General features: G+C 43.4%; 2 protein-coding genes across 2 annotated transcripts; one reads left to right on the forward strand and one right to left on the reverse strand.

The window, feature by feature from the left end:
- Nucleotides 1-3,779: 3,779 nt before the first annotated feature.
- Nucleotides 3,780-15,710, forward strand: slx4 (SLX4 structure-specific endonuclease subunit homolog (S. cerevisiae)). Its single transcript, XM_075463818.1, has 13 exons — nt 3,780-4,731; nt 4,899-5,106; nt 5,373-5,588; nt 5,752-5,996; nt 6,640-6,959; nt 7,349-7,595; nt 8,372-8,541; nt 8,882-9,028; nt 9,177-9,346; nt 9,896-12,318; nt 13,450-13,549; nt 13,725-14,027; nt 14,871-15,710. The coding sequence occupies exons 1-13, from the start codon at nt 4,281-4,283 to the stop codon at nt 15,250-15,252; spliced, it is 5,382 nt and encodes a 1,793-aa protein (XP_075319933.1). The 5' UTR covers nt 3,780-4,280; the 3' UTR covers nt 15,253-15,710.
- On the reverse strand, nt 15,636-20,203 carry mcrip2 (MAPK regulated corepressor interacting protein 2). The gene is made up of 5 exons (XM_075463819.1): nt 19,649-20,203; nt 19,404-19,473; nt 18,070-18,203; nt 17,069-17,176; nt 15,636-16,103 (listed from the first exon to the last, which is right to left on the reverse strand). The coding sequence occupies exons 1-5, from the start codon at nt 19,701-19,703 to the stop codon at nt 16,033-16,035; spliced, it is 438 nt and encodes a 145-aa protein (XP_075319934.1). The 5' UTR covers nt 19,704-20,203; the 3' UTR covers nt 15,636-16,032.
- Between the last annotated feature and the right edge of the window lie 1,831 nt (nt 20,204-22,034).

The following is a 22,034-nucleotide window of genomic DNA, read 5'->3' on the forward strand; positions in this document are numbered from 1 at the left end:
GCTGTAGCTTCTTTGGCAGTTTATGATCATCGGGCAAGAGAAAAAATGGTTTATTTGGTCAGGAACCATCGCCTTGGCACAGGTCTGTCACGAACCTGAAGCTGCTGTAACACTGGCGTCTGTCTGCAATCGAACCAAGAGAGGTTGCTCCTCCAAAACTGACATGTTCAACCTCCATTACAATTTGAAAAAAAAAAAAAAGAAGGGCCTGAGGGAAGGAAAGTTTTATGGTCAAGTGGGACTAAGATGGAGTTATTCTGCCACAATCACCAGAGGTTTATCAAATCAAATCAAAATTATTTGTATAGCACATTTCATGTACAAAACAATTCAAAGTGCTTTACATAAAATAAAAGCATTAAAAATACATAAAAGAATATAAAGAGAAACAAATAAAATCATTTAAATGAATTTAAAAAATAAGCAACAGTCTAGATAAGTTAAAAGATAGCATGCAGATTTCATGCATAGAAACATGAGAAAATAAATGTTTTTAACCTGGATTTAAAAATGTCTACATTTGGTGAAAGTTTAATCTCCACTGGCAGTTTGCACTTGTTTGCAGCATAACAGCTAAATGCTGCTTCTCCATGTTTAGTCTGGACTCTGGACTGGACCAGCTGACCTGAGTCCTTGGATCTAAGAGCTCTGCTGGGTTTATATTCTCTGAACATATCACAGATGTATTTTGGCCCTAAACCGTTTTGGGATTTGTAAACCATCAGCAGGCTTTTAAAATCTATTCTGTGACTGACTGGAAGCCAGTGTAAAGATTTTAAAACTGGTGTGATGTGTTCAGATCTCTTAGTCCGGGTTAAAACTCTAACAGCAGCGTTCTGGATGAGCTGCAGATGTTTAATGCTCTTTTTGGGAAGTCCAGTTAAAAGAGCGTTACAGTAATTGAGTCTACTGGAGATGAATGCATGGATGAGTTTCTCCTGGTCTTATTGGGAGAGGAAACCTTTAATTCTGTTGATATTTCTGAGGTGGTAAAAAGCTGCCTTGGTGAGAGCTTTGATGTGGCTGCTGAAAGTCAGATCTGAGTCTATCAACACTCCGAGGGTACGAACCTGGTCAGTGATTGTAAGGTCCCGAGTCTCAAGATATTTATCAACGCTGACCCTCTTCTCTTTGCTACCAAACAGAATGATCTCAGTTTTGTCTTTATTTAATTGTAGAAAATTCTGTCTCTTCCAGGTGTTTACTTCCTCCAGACACTGACACAGTACGTCTGCTGGGCTGCAGTCGTCCGGTGACAGAGACACATAAAGTTGTGTATCGTCTGCATAACTGTGATAATTGATGTTAAAGTTCTGCAATATCTGACCCAAAGGGAGCATATACAAGTTAAACAGAAGAGGTCCAAGAATTGACCCCTGGGGGACTCCACAAGTCATGGCCACTCGCTCAGATTCATAGCTGCCAATTGTAACAAAATAACTCCGGCCTTCTAAGTAGGACCTGAACCAGTTAAGGACCGCTCCAGAAAGTCCAACCCAGTTTTCCAGCCTGTGCAACAGGATTCTGTGATCTACAGTATCAAACGCAGCGCTGAGGTCCAACAGAACCAGAACTGAAACATTACCAGAATCAGTATTCAACCTGATGTCGTTTAACACTTTGACCAGAGCTGTTTCAGTGCTGTGATGACGTCTGAAGCCTGATTGAAAGTTATCAAGACTTCCACTTTCATTCAGAAAGTCGTTGAGCTGGTTAAATACAACTTTCTCAATAATCTTAGATATAAAAGAGAGGTTAGAGACAGGTCTGTAGTTGTTCATCATAGAGGCGTCTAGATTTCTCTTCTTTAGGAGTGGCTTAATGGCAGCTGTCTTTAGGGACTTGGGAAAAATGCCTGATGCCAGTGAGCTGTTAACTATTCGTAGGAGATCACTTTCTACTGAGGTAAAAACAGTTTTTAAAAAGTCGGATGGTATTATGTCCAGAGAACAAGTTGTTGATTTCAGCTGCCGAACTGTTTCCTCTAGGATTTTTAAATTAACAATATTAAAATGCGACATAACGTCAGAGTTATTTCTAGGTTTTAGACACAGATTAGTTTTCTTGTTTTGTGTTGCGTGAATGTTTTGTCTAATAGTTTTGATTTTTTTGGCTAAAAAAGTGGGCAAATTCGTTGCATTTCTCAGTGTAGAGGAGGTCTGGGTTTGACTGTTTAGGAGGATTTGTGAGTTTTTCAGCCATAGCAAACAGAGTTCGAGAATTGTTGACATTCTTATTAATGATTTCAGATAAATGCAGCTGTCTGGCCTTGCACAGCTCATTGTTATAACTACGCAGGCTTTGTTTGTACAGCTCATGGTGAATCTGAAGCTTTGTTTTCCTCCATTTACGTTCAGCTTTCCTGCATTCTCTTTTCAGGTTTTTGACCGTAGTGGTGTTTCTCCATGGTGTTTTTTGTTTGCTCAAGGTGCTCTTGATTCTTATCGGTGCAACAGCTTCCATTACATTAAAAATCTTAAGTTGAAATGATCCAGCAGTCCTTCAACCGACTCTGCGCTCATTGTTGGTATGGCCTCCCTAAACTGAGCACTTGTTTTCTCATTAATCTACCTCTTCTTAACTGAGAAGCTGGTTGTTTGATGTGTTTAGAGAAGTAAATAACACTACCGACTGTTAATACTGGTGTTGTAGCATCATGCTTTGGGCTGTCTTGCTGCCTGTAGGGCAGTTGGATGCAGATGTAATACTGAAGGAGGATCATCTCAAAATTTCAAACCTCAGACCATCAACCAGACAGCTAAAGACTTTGAAACAGACACATCAGAGCTGCTTGTGGAAAAGATCAGTCAGGCGAATGCTAAGCTTTTGGAGTCACCTCAAAATCCCTTAAAATATATATATTAAGAACAAAGAGTAATTCTGCCAACATGCACCAAAAATGGATTCAAATTAATTTATTTGTGTTTAATATTAATCCTGTTGTTCAGATGGTTGTAACATTAATGCTGAACATCCTCTACATTGTGACTAATTTATGGACCGTGTTTAAAAATCAGGTCTGTAACTAAACTGGTGACCTGAATTGAACTTCACCAATTCTGCGACCAGAATTGCACCCGAAGCATGTCAATGGCTCAGATAAAACGTTTTGCAGACGTGACACTTGGTAAGAGACATTAAACCAAATTCTAAATACTGTATTTACATTCCACATTTTTGTTTTACTATTAGAGATGTATGTTGTTGACCACCTCAGGAAAAAAAAGCACAGATGAAGCCCACTTTATCCCCAAAATTTGTTTGACTTCCATGTCTGTGGAGGTGTAAAATAGATTAGCCTCATGTATTCACATTCTCTTGGTTTGTTCATACATTTTTTTCTCTCCACAGAGGGGCAACACCTTTTTAGAAGACTTTCTAATGACAGTGTATCGGATCCACATCAGTGTTTCACCAATATGCAAAATGCATGTAAATAAACAGGAGGACAATCCAGCAGGACAAATATGTCATTTTAGGGATGAATAAACAGTTGTCAGATTACTTAACCCCACAGTTCACTCTATACTACTTCTCACTTATATCTGTCCTGTTTTCTACTTTTATTTTTTCTTTATTATTTTTAATCTTTATTGTAAAATAAACTTCTTCCTATATCAAATACAATTCTAGAATATTTATTTATTAAAATGAAATAACAAGAGCCTTATGTAAAAGCAATGAAAAAAGCTATGATTTCATCCAGTCAAACCAATGTGTTGCAGTCACATGACTGTGAGGGCACTCTATTCGTCGTTCAACCTCACATGACCGGAAGTTAGGAAAGAAGCGGTTGAGTTGAGGTTTTGAATTAAAAAACAAACCAACTGGGCCCTTGCCTGTTTTATATGTCAAATTAGTTTTACATAATGTTACGGATAGATGAAAATACATGACAATAGCCTCAGATAAAGACTCTTTTAAAGATGATGTGGAAAACTATGGAGCTAATTCGTCAAACCTTGGTAAGATAAAATGTTAGCACGACTAGCTAGCTGACCAGCTGCTTTCTCCCTGTAGATATGTTAACAAGAAGCACAGGTTTTAAGCACAAGTTGGTAAGAAGACATACTAGGTAGAATGTTTTTTTTGACTGAGTTTTTGCGAACATATGTAGTTTCGTTGAATAAAACACTAACCGCGGAAATCCTGCCATTATGCGGCAGAGGAACCTTGTTGCCCCCCCTTGAAGACAACTGTGGATGTCCGCTGTCTTTGCAGGCTGATCGTAACAGCTGGGAACATGCTTTCGAGGCTTTTTAATATTACACTTTGCCATCATGGACGACTCGGACCAGGATTTTGTAGATCTCTGCTCAAAGTTGCTGAGACGCGTCCGTAAGAAACCAGGTGAACCAGCCACACAGAGCAAGAAAGCAGAGCAGCAGACTTCCAGTCAAGCAAGCGACAGTGACAAGAGGAGGAGGAATACTAAACAAGATGGGTTTGACCCCAGGTCAAAGTTTGCTGCCACCCAGCCTGTTGGTACTGGAGCTGAACAGGATGTGGTCTGTGCCGAGACTGGACTTGATTCAGGAGATTACGCATCTTCTGTTGTGACCTCGACATCCTCAGCAGTGCCAGCTGACGGAGATCTAAAAGCAAAAGACAAAGTTCTCCTCAGGATGCAACAGTTTAAGAGAGATAATCCGCAGAGGATGGTGCATAGTAACAAAAGCCAGCCAACAACCCATGTTGAATGTTCACCGACTGCACAGCACCAAAGGCGAGGTAAGCTGACGTGGTCTGTCTTCAGATTTTTGACATCTTTAATTAAGTAAGGAGAAAGGATGTGGTCACGCTACTGCTATTCTGTTGATACAATCCATTTTAGATAAGCTGGGAAAACAAATGTAACAACACGTGCCTCACTAACTTAAATCTGTATCTGTTTTCAGATAGTCCACCACAGCTCACCTCTGATCCCCACCCGGAGCCCCTGGACAGCGATGAGGCTCTGGCACTGCGGCTGCAGCAGGAATTGGACAGGGAGGCAGTAGAGGCCACGTCAGTGGACTTGGAGGATGGAGGCCTTTTCTTCTGTCAGATCTGCCACAGAGACCTATCACATATGACACCTGAGGGACGCACACAGCACCTCAACAGGTCTGATCACATATATTTACATCTCTTAGATGCTTGGCTTTTGCTCCCACCCAAAGTAACTTTACACAGAAAAATGCAATTAGACTCTTTTTTTATCGCATACAGTATAGTGTTGGACAAATGGCAAAGCTAACTTAATCATTTACACAGATTTGCGCTTGATACCAACTGTTTCTTCTCAATGCGAGAACAAATTAGGAAACCTTTGGATGTGGAGTTTTTTTTTTTTCAAATATCTTACTTGATACATTAAATTTACTTTGCAGATGTTTAGATGAGAGTGAACAGAGCTGCCCAGCCCCTCCTCCACCTTCTGGTATTCCGGACTGTCCCATCTGTGGAAAGAAGTTCAAAGCACAGACGAGCCGTTCGGCCCACCTGAAGCGCTGCTCCTCAGACATGGGTGTCCCCCCGGCTGTGTTGCTGCAGGCTGTGCAGAGACAGACTCAGGAGAGTGAGAGTGCCGGCACTGCTAACACACTGTGAGAGCCTCTGAGTCAAGGAAGTACCACGATACTGTGGACCTCCTTATAATCACTGTCCAAGGCTTTATTTTATCCGAGAAAGATTATGCTGAACTTGATGGTACATAAGTGCAAGGCTGAACAAAACCTAATTCAAGCCATTTTCTGTTTCCCCTTACAGCATACCAACTGCGGGCACCAAAAGAAAAGGCCCGGCCAAGTCAGGCCGTCAAGCAAGGAAGAAGCCCAAAAAGAAGACTCAACCCCTGGACGAAGAGACCATGGTCGCTCTGGCTCTGTCCTCTTCCCTGCAGGAACAGGAGAAGGAGCAGCAGGGAAAAAAGGATGCAGAGGGATGGTTACAGGCGGAGACTGCCTCCTCTGAGAGCTCCATGACTCCACTACTGAAGTGGAGGTCAGATGCTGGTATGGTCACGAATAAATACTGTGATAAAGTCTTATTTCTGTTTTTGAGGCATTTGATTAGTTTGCACCTTGTGAAGAACTTTGTATTTCTCTCTAAAAAAGAATCCCGGTACCATGAGTGTGATATGTTTCAGTTCAGAAGTGCCTCATTGCCATAAGAGTAATGTTACTCTGATGTGTTTTAGAAATTGCTTTGAATTAATTCTATTTCTGTTGTTGGTCACAGTCGCACTTTCAGTGGACAGCTCTGAAGTGTAATTTGGAAGTGAGATGGGAGAGCCACCCCAAAACAAACAAAAAAAGTGCTTGATATTTACCTATCAGTCAGTTTTCTGAGAGGAAATGATGCTGTGATCAAAACTTTGTAAATGTTTTCTAAAAAGCAGTTTGGATTAACTGAATTACAAACTTTTAGTCTGATCATACCTCTGTGGGAAGCTCAAGAAAATTCTATGATGAAAAAATAACTATACAGTGAAACTAAAGTTCCAGCTCAACGCATCCCGATCAGACTTGACAAGAGTCTTAAGTTGAGTGTTTGTCTATAATAACTTGTGCGCTATTATAAGCAAGTTAAAAACACCTTTGATAAGGTGTGTAACAGTCAGGCATTTAACTGTGCAGTCTCTTCTCTCCTCTTCAGGTGCAGGTAAGGGCCGTGGAAAGAGGAGAAAGGCCGCTGTTCCTCGTCCCCCTCCGCTCCTCCTCGTTCAGGATGCTGAGGCGGCCCTGACGAGGCTGCAGGAACGAGTTTCTGCTCTTCTCCTGCACAGCCGAGCCCCCTCTCCCCCCACCCCGACCCGAAGCCCCAGTACTCTGTCAGATTGGACAGGTGCTGCCCCCCTCTGGCTGAAAAGTACCCTGCTGGATGGAGGCTCCCCTGGTCTGTCTGATTTCTATGCTGCAGAGCTCAGGGAGTTCTTCACACCTTCAGACTCCATAACAGTGCGAAATACCAAGGAGGTTTGTTTATTCTTTATTGTAATATTTCAGTCTCTGATTGTGAAAGGTCCCATTTTGTACCACTTTTATACATGTTGTAATTATTAGAAGGTGTTTTTTAGGTCAAGATATCCGACAGATATCTTTTGTTCCACCATACCTATTGTGGTATATCTTAGCCTTGTTTCAGACAGGCTGTTTTAGTTTCTGTGGCTGTACTACTGATATTCTTGCACATTAGTCTAACACGTGTCCACATTTTTCTCTGCTGAATTGAATGTTTTTGAGAAGCTCAGCACAACAGTAAATCTCACATTCAAACTGCTCTCCTTCAAGCCAAAACCTTTTTATTAAAGCCAGTTATTTTACCAGTATCAGTGCGAATCAGTGCTGTTCCCCTTCACTTTCAGGCTGATGCAGCTTCATCAATCACCAGCAACAAGCCTGAGTCGTGTGTCCAGGCTGTGGGTGAAGGAACTCTTGTTACAGGGACCAGGGTCTCCGTCCTACCATCCTGCTCCCAGACGGCCTCCTGCTCCTCGGCTCCCTCGACCCCTGGGACAGGGCAGCTACCAGTGGGCAGCCAGGCGCTCAGAGATCTGATGGAGCTGGCTGAGGACGGCATGACCCTGACACAATATGGATACTCCGCTAAAGGTAAAACACACAGACACGTGCATGTCATTACCAGTGGGGTAAAAGTATATTTACAGCCGAGTAAATATCTCTTTTTAACTGTTAAAGAAGTTAAAATCTAAAGGTTGTTTATGTTTTGTTTTATTTTGCTGAAATGCAGTTGCATCATTTAAAGATGTGAACACAATAAAGCCGTTATTTGATAGGCAACATAATGTACCATAATGTCAGAATTTCCTCCGATATTCATAAGGAGCCATTTTCACATATAAACACAGATGATTTGATGGAGAATGTGCAGACAATTTGATGTGGATCTCTTCCATAGTTGATGTTCACATGTGCTTCACAGCAGGAGGCTTTCTGCTGGAGATGTGCTGTCACAGCTGGAAGTGAGATGGAGGGGTTTTGTGGGGGTGTTAAAATTGTTAATCGATTCTAGGTCTTAGAAAACCAGAATTGCATTTCTTATTTGTATTCATTCATTTGTCAATTTATCAAAATTAGATATCACAATTAGAGCAGTTTTCCTGCAAAAGACACCTTAAATTTGAGCGAAAGCCACAAGCTCATCTGTTCCGGTTAAAAGATTAATTTAATGAGTTTAAAAGAGACTGAAGGAAACTGCAGCTTCATTCCGTAATAACACAGAGACAGAGAAGTTTTACACCGGAACTCTGTCGACAACAGGATGGATTTTATAACAGGATGGATTTTAAAGAAACGGCGTTTATGATATTCTCAGGAGCAACTCACTCGGTCACTGGTTCTGGTCCTGATCATCTCTGTTTTTGCAGACAAACATCTGAGCGGCTTCATCCAGGAGGAGTCCGAGGATCAGGCGGAGCTCTGTGCCAGTGGGTTCCTGCTACAAACGACTCAGAAACCCTCAGAAAACACCCACAGCCAGACGATAAGGACGGCTGACCGATCAAAAAAAGAGATTGATGATGGCAGCCACCCATCAGTAAGAAACAGTCATGAATTCTGGTGATTTTTAACCCTTTGTTTCTGACCAAATCCTTGATGTGAGCTTTTTCTTTGGTCTGGCCTACATTCTCATTACAGTTTATACAGTGAAGTCTTTTTTAGATTCCATCAAAAAGACATCCGTTCACATATATGTTCACAACTTAAGGAGATAAAGAGTATAAATCCAAATAATTGCACTGAAATATTGCGACACTGTGTGACACATGCTGTGCTTTGGTTAGACTTTAAACAAGTCTTCCAAACGGATTTGACCCAAACTGTGGTTACTTTTATTTGAATCAGCTGAATGGGTTTTGCTGGTATTTCCTCTGTAGGCAGCGCTGTCCAGGCTAGCAGCAGACCTGAGCAGCATGGTGAACAACCCTCAGCTCAGTGATGTGCAGCTTCAGGTGGACAGTGGAGAAGTCTTCTTCGCACATTCCTTCATGGTGTATGCTCGCTGCCCCCTGCTGGCAGAAATGGTAAAATAAGTCTTTTAAGTAGTGTATTTTTTTATAGCTTACCTGTAAGAGGATTAATTAAAAGCATAGAATGATGCAGACTATGCTGAAGTGTCCTGAAGTATTTAAAAACGCATTCTATTTTTTGGATCCTCGTCTCTCCTCACAGGTGCATGAAAGCGGGTTCGGGGTGCAGGAGGAAGGCATGCCAGCAGCTCAGATGGTGTTGCTGAGTGATGTCCCGGGCCAGGCGGTGGTAGCGCTGCTGCAGTACCTCTACACCGCCCAGTGCTCCATCCCTTCTTCACTGCAGCCTCACATCCTGGAGCTGGCATCAAGGTTAGTTTAAAACCAAGTTTTTATGTTATTTTTTTAAAGAAGAAGAAGAAGAAGAAGAGGAGGTCTGAAAACTCTGATGGAAAAGGTGCCATCAGGCAAAAAGCCTCACATTGCCACTGTTATGCTCATTGGTGTGTGACTGTAGAGATAAAAAAAAGTGCTGCATACTATATAGAATGAACAAATGGAGTATAATATGAAGTGCTGTAAAGTGTGTTTGTGTGAATGAGTGAGCAAGAAACACAAAATCCCCTCGTTAGAACCTAGAGAAGGTCAAAGTATGCTAAACATATGTGGGTGATTTACCTTTTAGAGTTGCCACTTTAATAGTTTATGTGGTCTAAATTTGTGTACAGTCTAATGTGTAATCCTCTTTTGCTTTTATTCTTGTTTTTGTTTGCGTGTTCATTTGTGGTGATGGTAAGAAATTTAATTAAAGGCAAATCAGTCGACCCAAGTACTGCAAAGTCTTTGTCTTGTTGTTGGAATTTTGTGTCTGACTGAAATTTGTGGTGACACCTCCTCTCCCTTTTTTGTTTGTGTATTAAGGTTTGACTTGAAAGAGCTGGAGCAGTTTTGTCTACTCCACCAAGAGGAGGCGGAAGCTGTGGGAGACGGGGCACACGACATGAATCTGGAGGAGAGTGCCAACAACCAAACAGACCAGGCCTTCATGGAGCTTCTCCGATCTATGTGGAATGAAAACCGTGAAGATGATGATGATGATGATGATGATGATGGCGACAGGAGCGACTCGGATGGAGGAGGGAACGAAGGGAGACTGTTGGAGGATGACCATCGAGATGATGAGGTCACTTCAGGCGACAGAGAAATTTGTGAGGAGCAGGTGAATGAGGAAGAGCTGGAGGAGATTTATGAGTTTGCAGCAACACAGAAAAAGAGGGATGAGAGAGACAGCGGGGGGGAGGAGGAGGAGGAGGAGGAGAGGATGGATGCGAAACAAGATTCAGATGCTGTGTTTGCAAAAGTGGCAGAAACCAAAAGAGGCTTTAGTGAAAAAAATCTGCATCCCAACCTTGAGCCAGACCCCAGCTTGGATCGCAGCTACAGCCGCCTCTTTTCAGAGACTTGTGGGGTCTATGAGGAAGGAGATCCCTCCCCTTTAGCCTTTTCCCCTGATCAACCCAAGATGCTCCCTTCCCAACCCAAACAACCTCAGTCTCTCCATAAACCATCTGAACTGTCTTGCAGGACTTTGCTTCAGTCGTCAGGAGGTGCAGTAAATGACATTTCCCTCAGCCCTCCACCCATCATGTCCAACCTGCCCATCAGAAGACTGTCTCCGGGTCAAGTGGTTGACCTTGCTGGTGGTGGAGACAAAGAAGAAGATGCTTTGAAGCGAGCGAGCCAAAGTCCTGATGGTATTTGTATTCCCCTCTCTCCTGATTCATCCCAAAAGAACGAGGAACCTGAGCTCATCGTTTTGTCCGATTCAAGTGAAGAAATGGAGGTGGATGTTGGTGTTTTGAGCTCCTGCAGGTTTTCACCTCAGCCTCGCTCTGCGGAGAACCTGCAGAGGTACACAGAGATCAAATCCAGTCGGAAGCTTACGCCTGATGCCGTTACTTTGAAGAATAGGGAGTCCGCTAGTTTCGAGTGTTTGGACTGTTCTCCAGAAGTTTCCTGGCTGATCCCGTCCACACCTGTCCACCCGGGCAGGAGCATGACCACCAGCTTCACCCAGACCAAAAGCAGCATGTGCAGGACGCAGCTGTTCCCTACCGGTGACTCCTCCCCACCCTCATCCTCATATTTTTCTTCCCCTGCTTTATTATTTAAAAACAAGCTTAACACCTCTAATAGTCCACACGAAGTTTCTACTTGTGCTGACACAGCAGAGAGCAGCGTCTCCAGGTCGAAGCTGAACAGGACGCCCGTCAGTAGCTCCAGTTTGGACCTTGAAGTTTCTCCTAGAAAAAGGTGTCGCATCGCTAACGGCGTAGAAGTCTTTGCAGTCAAGCCGTGCCTGCCGAAGGTGCCACACCTCTCAAGCTCGACACGCCATCGGTCCACCCAAGTTTCCTCAAAGCAAGATACTCCTCTTCATCTGCAGCCTCAACCGTACAGCAGCACTCCCCTGCATACAGAGGCCCACCTGCTCCTCGCTCCTCCTGCTGCCTCCCCGCTCCACACCACTACAGATGAGAAGAATTCATCCAGTCAGAGAGAGGAGAGTGCAGCCTCAGAAAGCTTAGAGAAGACGGAGCTTGGAAGCTTTCATCTCTCCCCTGTGTCCAACCCTTCAGATCCAGTCTCTTCCTCCTCTCATGGTGGTCGTCAAGACTCAAAGAGACAAAGCAAGTCCTCCAGTCAGAGTCGTTTTTCTTCTGAGTCTGGCAGCACCGAGGATGTTCAGACAAGAAAAGAAGCAAGAAATATACAAGAAGGTGGAGAGACAGGTTGTCATAATGAAGCCACATGTGATGAGGAAGAGCAGGAAGAAGCAATGGGAGAAAAGGGAGAAGCATACGTTGGAGAGTCAAGTTTTCAACAGAGTTTCATGGCCATGGACGAGCCTCCCATAGCTTTCAACGACTCGTGGGGTCTCGATGCCTGTGCAGAGGCCAATCCAGGCTGCTTCAGTCTGAGGCTGGAAGACAGCGAAGGATCCAGCCTGCAAGAGCGCAGTCTGGGACGACTAGAAACAGCCAGGTCATCCACCTGTAACCCTACTCTAATCGGTCAAGGTTCACCGGCAGTGACCAGCCACAGAGGTACGACGAGCCCTTCACTACCTCAAAGCCGCAACCCACAAGCATCCAGCAGTATAGAGGCACACACAGGATCCTCCTTCACCCCATCACCACCTGACCCCAACACACGGACCACACCACAATTTGACAACGGCCTCCTGGACTCTAAAATATGGGACAGATGGGAGGAGGACGAAGAAGAGGAGGATGTTCCTCTCTCTAAGAGGGTTAACCCAGCCGCTCTGCTGAAAACTCCAGGCAAGTCATTCTTACTTTAGTTACAGTATATGTTACAGCTTATTTATGCTGTTTGAAAAGAGACGCATTTCTGATGTTAATATGCAAAATTGCTCAAAAAAGTACAGAAAACTAATCCGATCATGGATTTAAGGTAAACACAAGAAACTTGTGCTACAGAGAAAATGGACCAGACTCGGTGAATAATTCCCTATAATCCAGCTCAGTTGTCATCATACCTTAAAATGATTAATAAAGAATAAAAGCCTGCAGTTTTTACCTGAAGACTCTTGAACAGCTATCATCATGACAGGCAAAATCATCTGTCCTGATTTAAGAAAAGAAAAAAGAAAAAAAAAAAAAAGTTCCCATTGAAGTGGAGGAAACCATGTAGACTACTGCCAAAACGTGGGGATGGCAGCACCGTGTCTGATAGAGAGAAAGATGAATGCAGGAAGGCATAGAGTGATCCTGAGTGTAACTTCTGAGATGGCTGTTTTTCACATTTAAACAGCACAATGATCCAGAGCACGCTGACCTCTGAAAAGTCAGTGTCACCTGCTGCACCACTCACTGTGCAGTCTTAACACAAATATAATATAATATAATATAAGAATATAATTTAACTTCTCAAAATTTTTTACGAAACACTTCTGAAAAACAACTTTTCCTTGTGTGGTATTGTGTGCATGCTGATGAGAAAGAAAATGAAGTGAATCCATTTTATTAGTAAACTGTATGCTTTTTATTTCCTTTTCTATTTTCACTTGTGAATTAAATTTCTGTTTAGTTTGCCAATATTAACTGACAACAAATCTGACTCTTAATTAAATTTCCATTGCAGCTTTAAGGTCGACCAGTCAGTCTTATTTGTATAGACCAACATCATAAACCACAAGCGGCTTTAAAATTTGTACGGCACCATCTGCCCTTAAATCCTCAATCCAGATAAGCAAAACTGCCAAAATCCTTTTTCAGTCACTTAATTAGTAAAGTCCATTATGTGTAAAACATTGAGTATGTCACATGTTTGCTGTGTGAATAATTTTTGATTGGGAAAATTGAAACCTTTGCTGTTAGGAGCATGTCATCCAAGCAGGAATCGGACTGTAAACCCTGTAAAACTGTGTCTTCTTGCTTTTGTCTTACCAGTATCGTCCAACATGAAAAGGCGACGCTCCTTGGTCCCCATCACTCCGATGCCCCACTACTCTGACATGGACACACCAGACCTCAAGAACAAACTCAACAGGTCAGTTGATTGCTCTTTTAAGGCGTGTCATTCAATTAAGGCGATTGAATGAGAAACTGATCAGATTACCTCCCCCAATGTCATTGTCGACTAAAGCCTTGCTGGCTCTGCACTCTGTCTCGGGCGGTTTTTCTCCCGTCCGTCAGAAATGGCTTTAGCTCTGCTCTATGCGCAGGTTTGGAGTTCGGCCTCTACCGAAGCGTCAGATGATCCTAAAGCTGAAGGAGATCCACCAGTACACACATCAGCTGACCAGCTCCGACTCTGAGGATGACGAGCAGTTTGCGAGGGCCGCGGCTCAGACGAAGCCCCCTCCCTGCAGGCCCGTCACTTGCGCCAAATCGGGAAAGTTTAAAGAACGCAAAGCACCTGCTGCCATGTCCCCTCTGAAACAAAACCAAGAGGAGAAAGAGGAGCAGCTGTCTGCCTCACAGAGCTCAAACACCTCCTCAACTGTCGCCAGTGAAGAATCTGAGAGGTGTGTGGATCCTCTCTGGTTTTACATGCTGAATTAGTTTAATTTTGCAGGGCTCAGTCTGTACTATCAAATCAAATCAAATCAAATTTATTTATATAGCACATTTCATGTACAAACAGTTCAAAGTGCTTTACATAAAATAAAAGCATTGCAGCAGGGAGTGGAAGAAGCATTAAAAATACATAAAAGAATATAAAGAGAAACCAATAATCATTTAAATGAATTTAAAAACAAGCAACAGTCTAGATAAGTTAAAAGATATTTCATGCATAGACACATGAGAACAGAAATGTTTTTAACCTGGATTTAAAAATGTCTCCATTTGGTGAAAGTTTAATCTCCACTGGCAGTTTGTTCCACTTGTTGGCAGCATAACAGCTAAATGCTGCTTCTCCATGTTTAGTCTGGACTCTGGACTGGACCAGCTGACCTGAGTCCTTGGATCTAAGAGCTCTGCTGGCTTTATATTCTCTGAACAGATCACAGATGCATTTTGGGCCTAAACCGTTCTGGGATTTGTAAACCATCAGCAGGCTTTTAAAATCTATTCTGTGACTGACTGGAAGCCAGTGTAAAGATTTTAAAACTGGTGTGATGTGTTCAGATCTCTTAGTCCGGGTTAAAACTCTAGCAGCAGCGTTCTGGATGAGCTGCAGATGTTTAATGCTCTTTTTGGGAAGTCCAGTTAAAAGAGTAGAGTACTATGCGTCTGTGCTCCAGCTCTCTCACTGCTGAGTGTAGAGCATCTGAAACCACATCAGATATATAGCTGCTGAACAGAGGTTGTTGCCTGACTGTATTAAAACACATTCAAGTAAATCATTTAACTTCCTTTTTGGTCAGGTCCAACCCGGAGCTGTTAATCTCTTCTGATGGCGACTCAGACAGTGATGGCGGGATCTCATCCTCCCAGGCAGCGTCACGCCTCCAGGACCGTCTGCAGGCAGTGCGCTCCTTCATCCTGTCTGACTCCGGGCTGTACAATAAGATCCTCCAGTACCAGCCTCTGGTCCTGTCGCAGCTCCAGGAGCAACTCAAGGCGGCGGGGATCCGCCTCGGTGCCGCCAAGCTAGTGGACTACCTGGACTCGCAGTGTATCACCTTCACCACGGCCAAGCCGGGCCACTCCGCACCCGGCCGCAGGAGAGGCAAGAAGGCAGGCAAGGAGGCAGGCAAGGCCGCACGAGCAGTAAACAGGAAAAAAGGTGCCACAGCTGTGCTTTAAAACTTTAAAGGAAAAGTGTCTGGTTTTACCTCAGAGCTGCAAACATTCTGGAAACCTTCCAGCATAAATTACAAGTACTGTTAAATTATGACACAGGTTTAAACTATGTAAATGCACCCAGCGTGTTCTCTAAGGACAGGTTTTTATATTTTAAGTGTTTTGAGATGCTGTATTATTACAAAGTTCTGTTGTTGAAATAAAAAACAGAAATGTTTGTTGGATCTTAAACAAGGGTTTATCTTTAGCTTGAAGAGTTACAAAAGCAACTTGTCATAAAATGCACATGTGAAATTCCAAATGGGACAAATCCAAATGATGAACAACTAGCGATTTGGATCAGGGTAACACCTAGACTGATTGAAGGAATTCCATCACACGGAGAGTTTTTGAAAAACATTTTACTTTATATCCAAACATCAGTCGAGATGTACACAGAGCTGAGCACACTTAAGAAAGGAGACAAGAAAAAATCTCACAGCTTCACAGAACGTCATTCAAGTAGAGACACCGGTCCTTTAATGCAGCACAACATAAAGTCGATGCTGTCAGAGTTCTCCGTCAGGTCGCTGCTGTTGCACTTAGAGAGGGGGGGGGGCAGTTTTGTGTTGTGCACTCAGGTTTCTCTACACCAGCATGAAGCACAAGGCATCAAATCAGATTCCAAATTACGCCTCAACACTGCAGATCCCGGAGACTGGCTCGCCTCCCTTCTACCCTTGTGATGACTCGCCTAAGGAGCAGCAACGCAAGAGCTTTCTGTCCTGGCTCGCAGCCTCACAGTCACGACAGGTTGGCGATGTTGGCGAGGAAGCGCTGAGCCCACCACTCCTCCAGGTCTATAGGCACAAAGTCTGCGGGGAAAGGGTGGAAAATGAGGGGGGGGGGGGGCAAGGATTAAAGGGTAATCTGATCTGAAGACTGAGTCAATTTGTCTATTGATAATTAATTTGGTTGTGTAAATGATTAATAGAATTCATTTAAAAAGAAACAATGCGATAGAACAGATGGGAAATTATAAAGAGACGGTATGGTTTTACACAGTTACTCATTACAAATGTTACTTTTGTTTTTATTTGTTGAAATTAAGGCAGTTTGGGTGTTTTTAACTATCAGTACCTTTAGGTTACAAATACAAATATTAGGGATACACACACATCAGCATGCAGACATGTTAGTATTAAACAGGTATGTTTACCTTGGTGCCCTTAATTTAGAGCACTGATGTGCTAATATCTGTCAATTAGCACTGAGGAGAACAAAGACTGATGGGAATGTCCACAGAGATCCCACCTGGTCATTTCAGATCTAACTAAAACTGTGGACTAAGCCCTGCCATTATCCAAGAAACTATAGTATCAGCCTTTTCTAAGAGCCTAAGATCGAATTAAAATGATCTGGCAGATTTTTCTGTGAATGATTCAACCCGTCACAAACAAGGGGCACATAGGTGTGCGAGTCTGTGATCCAAGATGAGACACACCGACCGTGGCCGCTATATCTGGGTTAACCAGGTCCTCGTAAAACCAAAGAGGAGTTAAAAATTAAAGCAGGCTATTACAACAGCTGCCCTCTGGCTACAGATAAACCAAAACACTTGGCACAGGATCCTTTTGGAAGGACGAGAGCAGTCGACACGTCTGTGTCCGGCTTTAAGAATCAGTCTTATAGTAAACGGGTGAGATTACAGGTTCAAAGAGCAGAAAGTTACACAGCAGGAAGAGGCTCATCATCTAGGATGCTATAAACCATAAAGAGATTAGATTTTACGAGGGCGGATTTCCTTTGTTGTCTCCATGTAGAAGGTGCGGGTACTTACTCTTCATCACAGCACTGGGGGTCTTCTCGGTGTACTGAACAGGCCCCTGACTGTCAGCTGACTCCCCTCGGTTTCTGTCTTCCATCTTCTGCTCCACCTCCTGCCATACTGTCAACACCACACACGCGTTTTCAGACCGTTTCAACACTACCTGGACGTTAAAATGCAAACACTTCAAACACACGGTGCATTTTATTTGTCTTCTTAAACTTCTGCCTTTAAGATTCAAAACTTCAAGAACAACAAAGGCCTCTACCATAACAAAGCTAACTGACTTTAAAACTCCATCTTTGCTGAGCACCGTCTGCTTTTTGGAAGAATATGACAGTTAAATTGATTTGCACAAACTACCGCCAGCTGGTGACCTTGTGAGGGTACTGGGCAGGTTTGTGTTGGCAGCTTAGCAGCTGGTAGTGAAGGATTTCCTGGTTAACCTCAGATAAACCTCAAAAGGATGTGGAAGGGTCTCCAGCTCACTTTGCCCACAACCTTCCAGCCACGCGTTTATTCATAATGTAAAGCAGTCTTTCATTATGGACAAACGCTAGCAAACCAGTTAAAGCCAAACTTTAAAAGCCACAAAAAATGGGTTGAATTGGCGTGGTGAATAGTGCTGAACTACAATTTTGAATCAGTGTTGGTAACACTGAGGACAGTTTGTTGAATTCTTGTTATGCCACATTCAATTTCCTTTGTGAAAGCCTCAGTGACTCAGCTGTATGTATGCATTTATGCATATGAAGAGTTCTATCATTTCATTTACAATTTGCCCTCAATGCTTAGAAATCTTGATGTGGATAAAGGAGAAACTCCCCGAAGCGCCCTTTAACAGGGAGAAGGTTTCAGAAATGTCTTCAAACAGAGACTTTCAATGGAACCACGTTGTTCTACTCCGAACCTTTCAACCTTGAGATGTAGATCTCCGCCTGTGCCAGGCTCAAACTTGGACATCTGACCTCACACTTTGACCCACATCCTCTCACTTATCCAGTGAGCCTCACCTTCGTAGACAAATCTGACGTTCTCCTCGTGTGCAGGAGTGAATCCCTCTGCTGGACTCTGGGTCTTCTGTGTGGCCGCACCGTTGTGGCGCTTCCCGTTCAGGCGATTGAACACAATCTTTGGGGGCGGAGAGCTGGAGAGGACACAAAAGAGCCGATTGCAGAGGAGCAGCTTGTGTTTCAGGAAAGTCGATATCACCAGAAAGCAAAGTTTGAGGGTAAGTTAAAAAAAAAAACAGTAAACTGATTTTACTTTGACTGCTTAACATCATGCAGTTATGTATTTTGACCCCAGGCTGCGTCAAAGGTTTATTCATTCCACGTCCAAGAAAAACGATAACTTCAGGTCTACCTCTGCTTTCCACACAGCTTTGAACCGCAGAGGGCAGCCGGATTGTCTTTCAACTAACAAGGTACAGAACATGACCTTCTCTCTTTCAGAATATTTTAAAATTTCACATTGTGCAGCTAATCGTGCGCAACGGAAAGCAAAACCCATTCCAGTGCCTAAACTGTATCCATTCAACAAGAAAACTTGTGATGTTAATATTAGGTCATTACAACCTCAAAATGAACTCCACATGACATATTACACAGTGTGATTTTCTTTTCTTTTTAAACAAAAGCCAAAAATGCAGAAGCACTGAGTGAATAAGCTGTTTTTGGCCTTATATAACACAACTGCCATCTTTCCTCCTTTGTTTTTGTTAACACACACCCGAATATTCCAGACCAGCAAACTCTCAAAGCTGATGACTTTATAGACGTTTTGGAATGATAAATGAATTAAGTGCATTTGATTAACTGCACTTGGCTGATAGGAATCCCCTCACTTGCCCCTTTATCGGGTACACAGAGCCAGTTACGCACATGAAAGCTTTGTGCAGCATGTAGTCGGGCGACTTGCTTCCGATGTTTTCCCATCTGAGATATACATGTATATATATATGTATATATATATAAGTTAGCCTGTGACTTATTCCCAGCACCTGAAGAAAACGCTGGCGTAAAGGGAAGATCAGGTGAGATCCCGGGTGAGCCGTCGGTCTGACGGGCCGTTAACGCGCGGCCACAGGTGTCAGAGCCGCAGGCGACGCCACACAGTGTCAGTCCCCCAGCAGATGACACCTCCTGTCCGACCTGAGTCGATCAAGATGCCGCGTGAAAAGTTGTGTCCGATAATGGACGCCAGTCCCACCGAGGCGTTACATGATCGCTCTCCCGATGCACGTGCAAAGTATTTTGGGCCCCCACTGGTAAAACCGCAACACGCAGAAAAAAAAGAGGCTAAAATACAAGTAAATGGATTAAAAACACTGAAAACGGCTACTTACTTTGACGTGAGCCAAGACTTCGGTTTAAGTTTCAAGTCGTTGAATTTGCTCTCGATCTGTTGCGTTGGACCTGAGGGTGAAATTCAACAGTTGAGCTTGTTGTAGTTTTCATGCTCTGCACAGTTTGATCACCAAAAAGGTTCCGCACGGCTGATGCAACAACCCACCAAACTTTAACCGGTGCGCGTCTGAAAGCGCGGTGATGTTGGATTGCATCACGCTTTAGATAACACGCAGCCACTCACCTGTCCTCCGTTGCGTAACGAGTTTGCTGGGACCTCTGGTGATTGTGTACATCATGCCGCAAACCACAAGAAACCCCTGTAGCGTTAAAAATCAGGTCCGAACATCGAGGGTCAACAGCCGCTTCCAGTCCGCTCCTCCTGACGCAGCGCGTCTCGGTTTGTTGCCCAGGTCAGCTGCTCCAGAGTCGGCCTGAAACATGCGGGATACTCGCTGCGACTGGCTGCCCGCTGTGTGTTAATGCGCACACACAAACAGGTGTTCGGCTGCGATGGACCGACGTCCGCTGCGTGTACTGTAGGTGGCGTGTAGGTCATTCAAGGAGAACGCAGGTCCAAATGCCGGGGAACATTTAAAGGAGGCGGGTCGGACACTTCCTGATGCACCGTGACAGTCCGGTCTGGACACACCGTCTGCTCTACACCGCCGGTACTGACAACCTGGCTGCGACCCGTCCGCTATCTGACAAACCACAAGGGCAAGACACTCAGTTTTTTCCTTAGTCAGGACGGTAAAGCTACATGCTCAACCATTACCAAGTTAGCCGCAATGACTAACAAGACTTCCGGTCTGAGATTTCAAAATAAAACCCCCCAGCGTCCCTCTCTTTCATAAGCATCGACATCACCAAGAGACGCTTAAAACATGATAAATAAAACATGACTCCACGTGTAAACAACTGTCCTGAAAATAAAAACGTGGCATGTAAGTTTTTTTTCTTCTAAATAGCTAATTGAGCAAAAGATACGACACTTTTATTTATGATGCAAGAAGCCTCTAGGTGTGCAAGATGTTGGACTGTTTTGTATTTTCTTTTTCTTTTTCTAAAAAAAACCCCAAACATACATCTTTCTATAGATTTTGGATCATGGTTAGGTTGGGGTATTCTGAGTGAGGGCCATAGCAAAGTGTGAATTTTGAGGTGTATTTTGAATCCTTATCCTGTTACAGAAGCTATCCTTTTTTTGTCATGGCCATCCTCTCTAACAGACAGTCAAATGTTGTAGATATGCTCTTCATTTCCTTCACATTCTGCAACAATTCTTCATACATTTGCTCATTGCAGACCAGAGGTTCCTTCGCGGGGCTTGTTTCTAAAAAAAAATACACCGGGTTGATTTAGTAGTTCATTTACAAACTTCTCAGATTCAATTCTAATATAAGGTACAGTAGATGGTTCTTCTAATAACTGTTCCGTGTAGGACATATTATTGCTGGCGTGGGTGCTCCGTGACAGACTGCACCACCACTCCAAAGTTTGTTTGATCTCCTTGAAGGGAGATTGCATTCGTTTTCTTGGTCTTCCGAACCTCAGCTGTTCCTGTTAATATGCCATTTCTTCTTTACATTAGAAACAATCACGATCTGAAAACACTTAACTATCTTCCTCCTGTCCTCTACTGCTCTCTGGGAATAAGTTCATTTAATCTGAAGATGAGCCCTACAAAGATAGGTCTAACACTTAGTAGTTTTTGTTTGGCTCAAATCACCATCTTTTCTTTTCTCCACCTTAAAGGCACAACAGATAGGGGTTTTATTCATCAATTCTCCACTTATCAGTTTGTTTCTTACTTGCTGAACTATCCATTTGCACACAGTGTCAAGACAATAAGATACAATTATAGATCATTGTGTCACGAAAAACATTCGCCTTCATTTTTAACTGTGAGCACCCACCGTGTTTTCACGTGTCTGACTACTTCTCAAGAAATGTAAAGTTCTCCGCAGACACTTTCCGCAGCTTTTATTTTAAAGGTGGAGCGCCTGCGTTTCCGCTCTCGTTGCTTCTGTTTACCTCTCTCCTCCCAGTGACGTCACAGAACGCCCCCTTGACGGCGCGATCACCTTTCACCCATTAAACCACTGCTCAGATAGTCATTGTAAAGACGCTTATCTGACTAAACTGAAATAAAACGCTTATTTGCTTTGGTCTCTGGGTTTGCTCACAAATAAAATTCATGAAACAATAACTAAAAGTCATAACATTTTGGCATTTCAGTGATATTTTCCTTATATGGATGGTTTGATGAACATCCCCTCTGAGATTTAAAAGTCTTTAGCACCGGTAGTCTCTGTTGTTCAGGTGAAAATCACCCGAGTGCGGGCCGACAGTCCGGGTTTAGCTGCTTGAAGATCAGCCGGGAGAAGAAGCAGCTCAGACAGGCTTATCAGGGTGATATCCAATACTACGCCTCCCACTCATCTGTACTATCTGGGTCAGTCACTTGAGTCTGCAAGACCAGGAACTAACCATCAACAGTCCACGAGCTTAAAGGCAAAGATGCAAAACTACTGTCAGATCTGCTTAGGACCCCCAGAACCTTTAAAGAACACGTTGTTTACAGTACGCTCCAGTAAAGCATGTTGCCACTATTTAAGATGTCGCTT

The sequence above is a fragment of the Odontesthes bonariensis genome, chromosome 4, assembly GCF_027942865.1.
Source record: "Odontesthes bonariensis isolate fOdoBon6 chromosome 4, fOdoBon6.hap1, whole genome shotgun sequence".
NCBI lineage: Eukaryota > Metazoa > Chordata > Actinopteri > Atheriniformes > Atherinopsidae > Odontesthes > Odontesthes bonariensis.

Excerpts from the sequence above, each read along its gene's own strand:
- slx4 (XM_075463818.1), top strand. The coding sequence starts at position 4,281 with ATGGACGACTCGGACCAGGATTTTGTAGATCTCTGCTCAAAGTTGCTG. Across the intron at positions 4,732-4,898 it reads TGCACAGCACCAAAGGCGAG|ATAGTCCACCACAGCTCACC; the intron begins GTAAGCTGACGT and ends ATCTGTTTTCAG. Across the intron at positions 5,997-6,639 it reads GAAGTGGAGGTCAGATGCTG|GTGCAGGTAAGGGCCGTGGA; the intron begins GTATGGTCACGA and ends TCTCCTCTTCAG.
- mcrip2 (XM_075463819.1), bottom strand. The coding sequence starts at position 19,703 with ATGATGTACACAATCACCAGAGGTCCCAGCAAACTCGTTACGCAACGG. Across the intron at positions 19,474-19,648 it reads CGTTACGCAACGGAGGACAG|GTCCAACGCAACAGATCGAG; the intron begins GTGAGTGGCTGC and ends TTTCACCCTCAG. Across the intron at positions 16,104-17,068 it reads CCCCAGTGCTGTGATGAAGA|ACTTTGTGCCTATAGACCTG; the intron begins GTAAGTACCCGC and ends CTTTCCCCGCAG.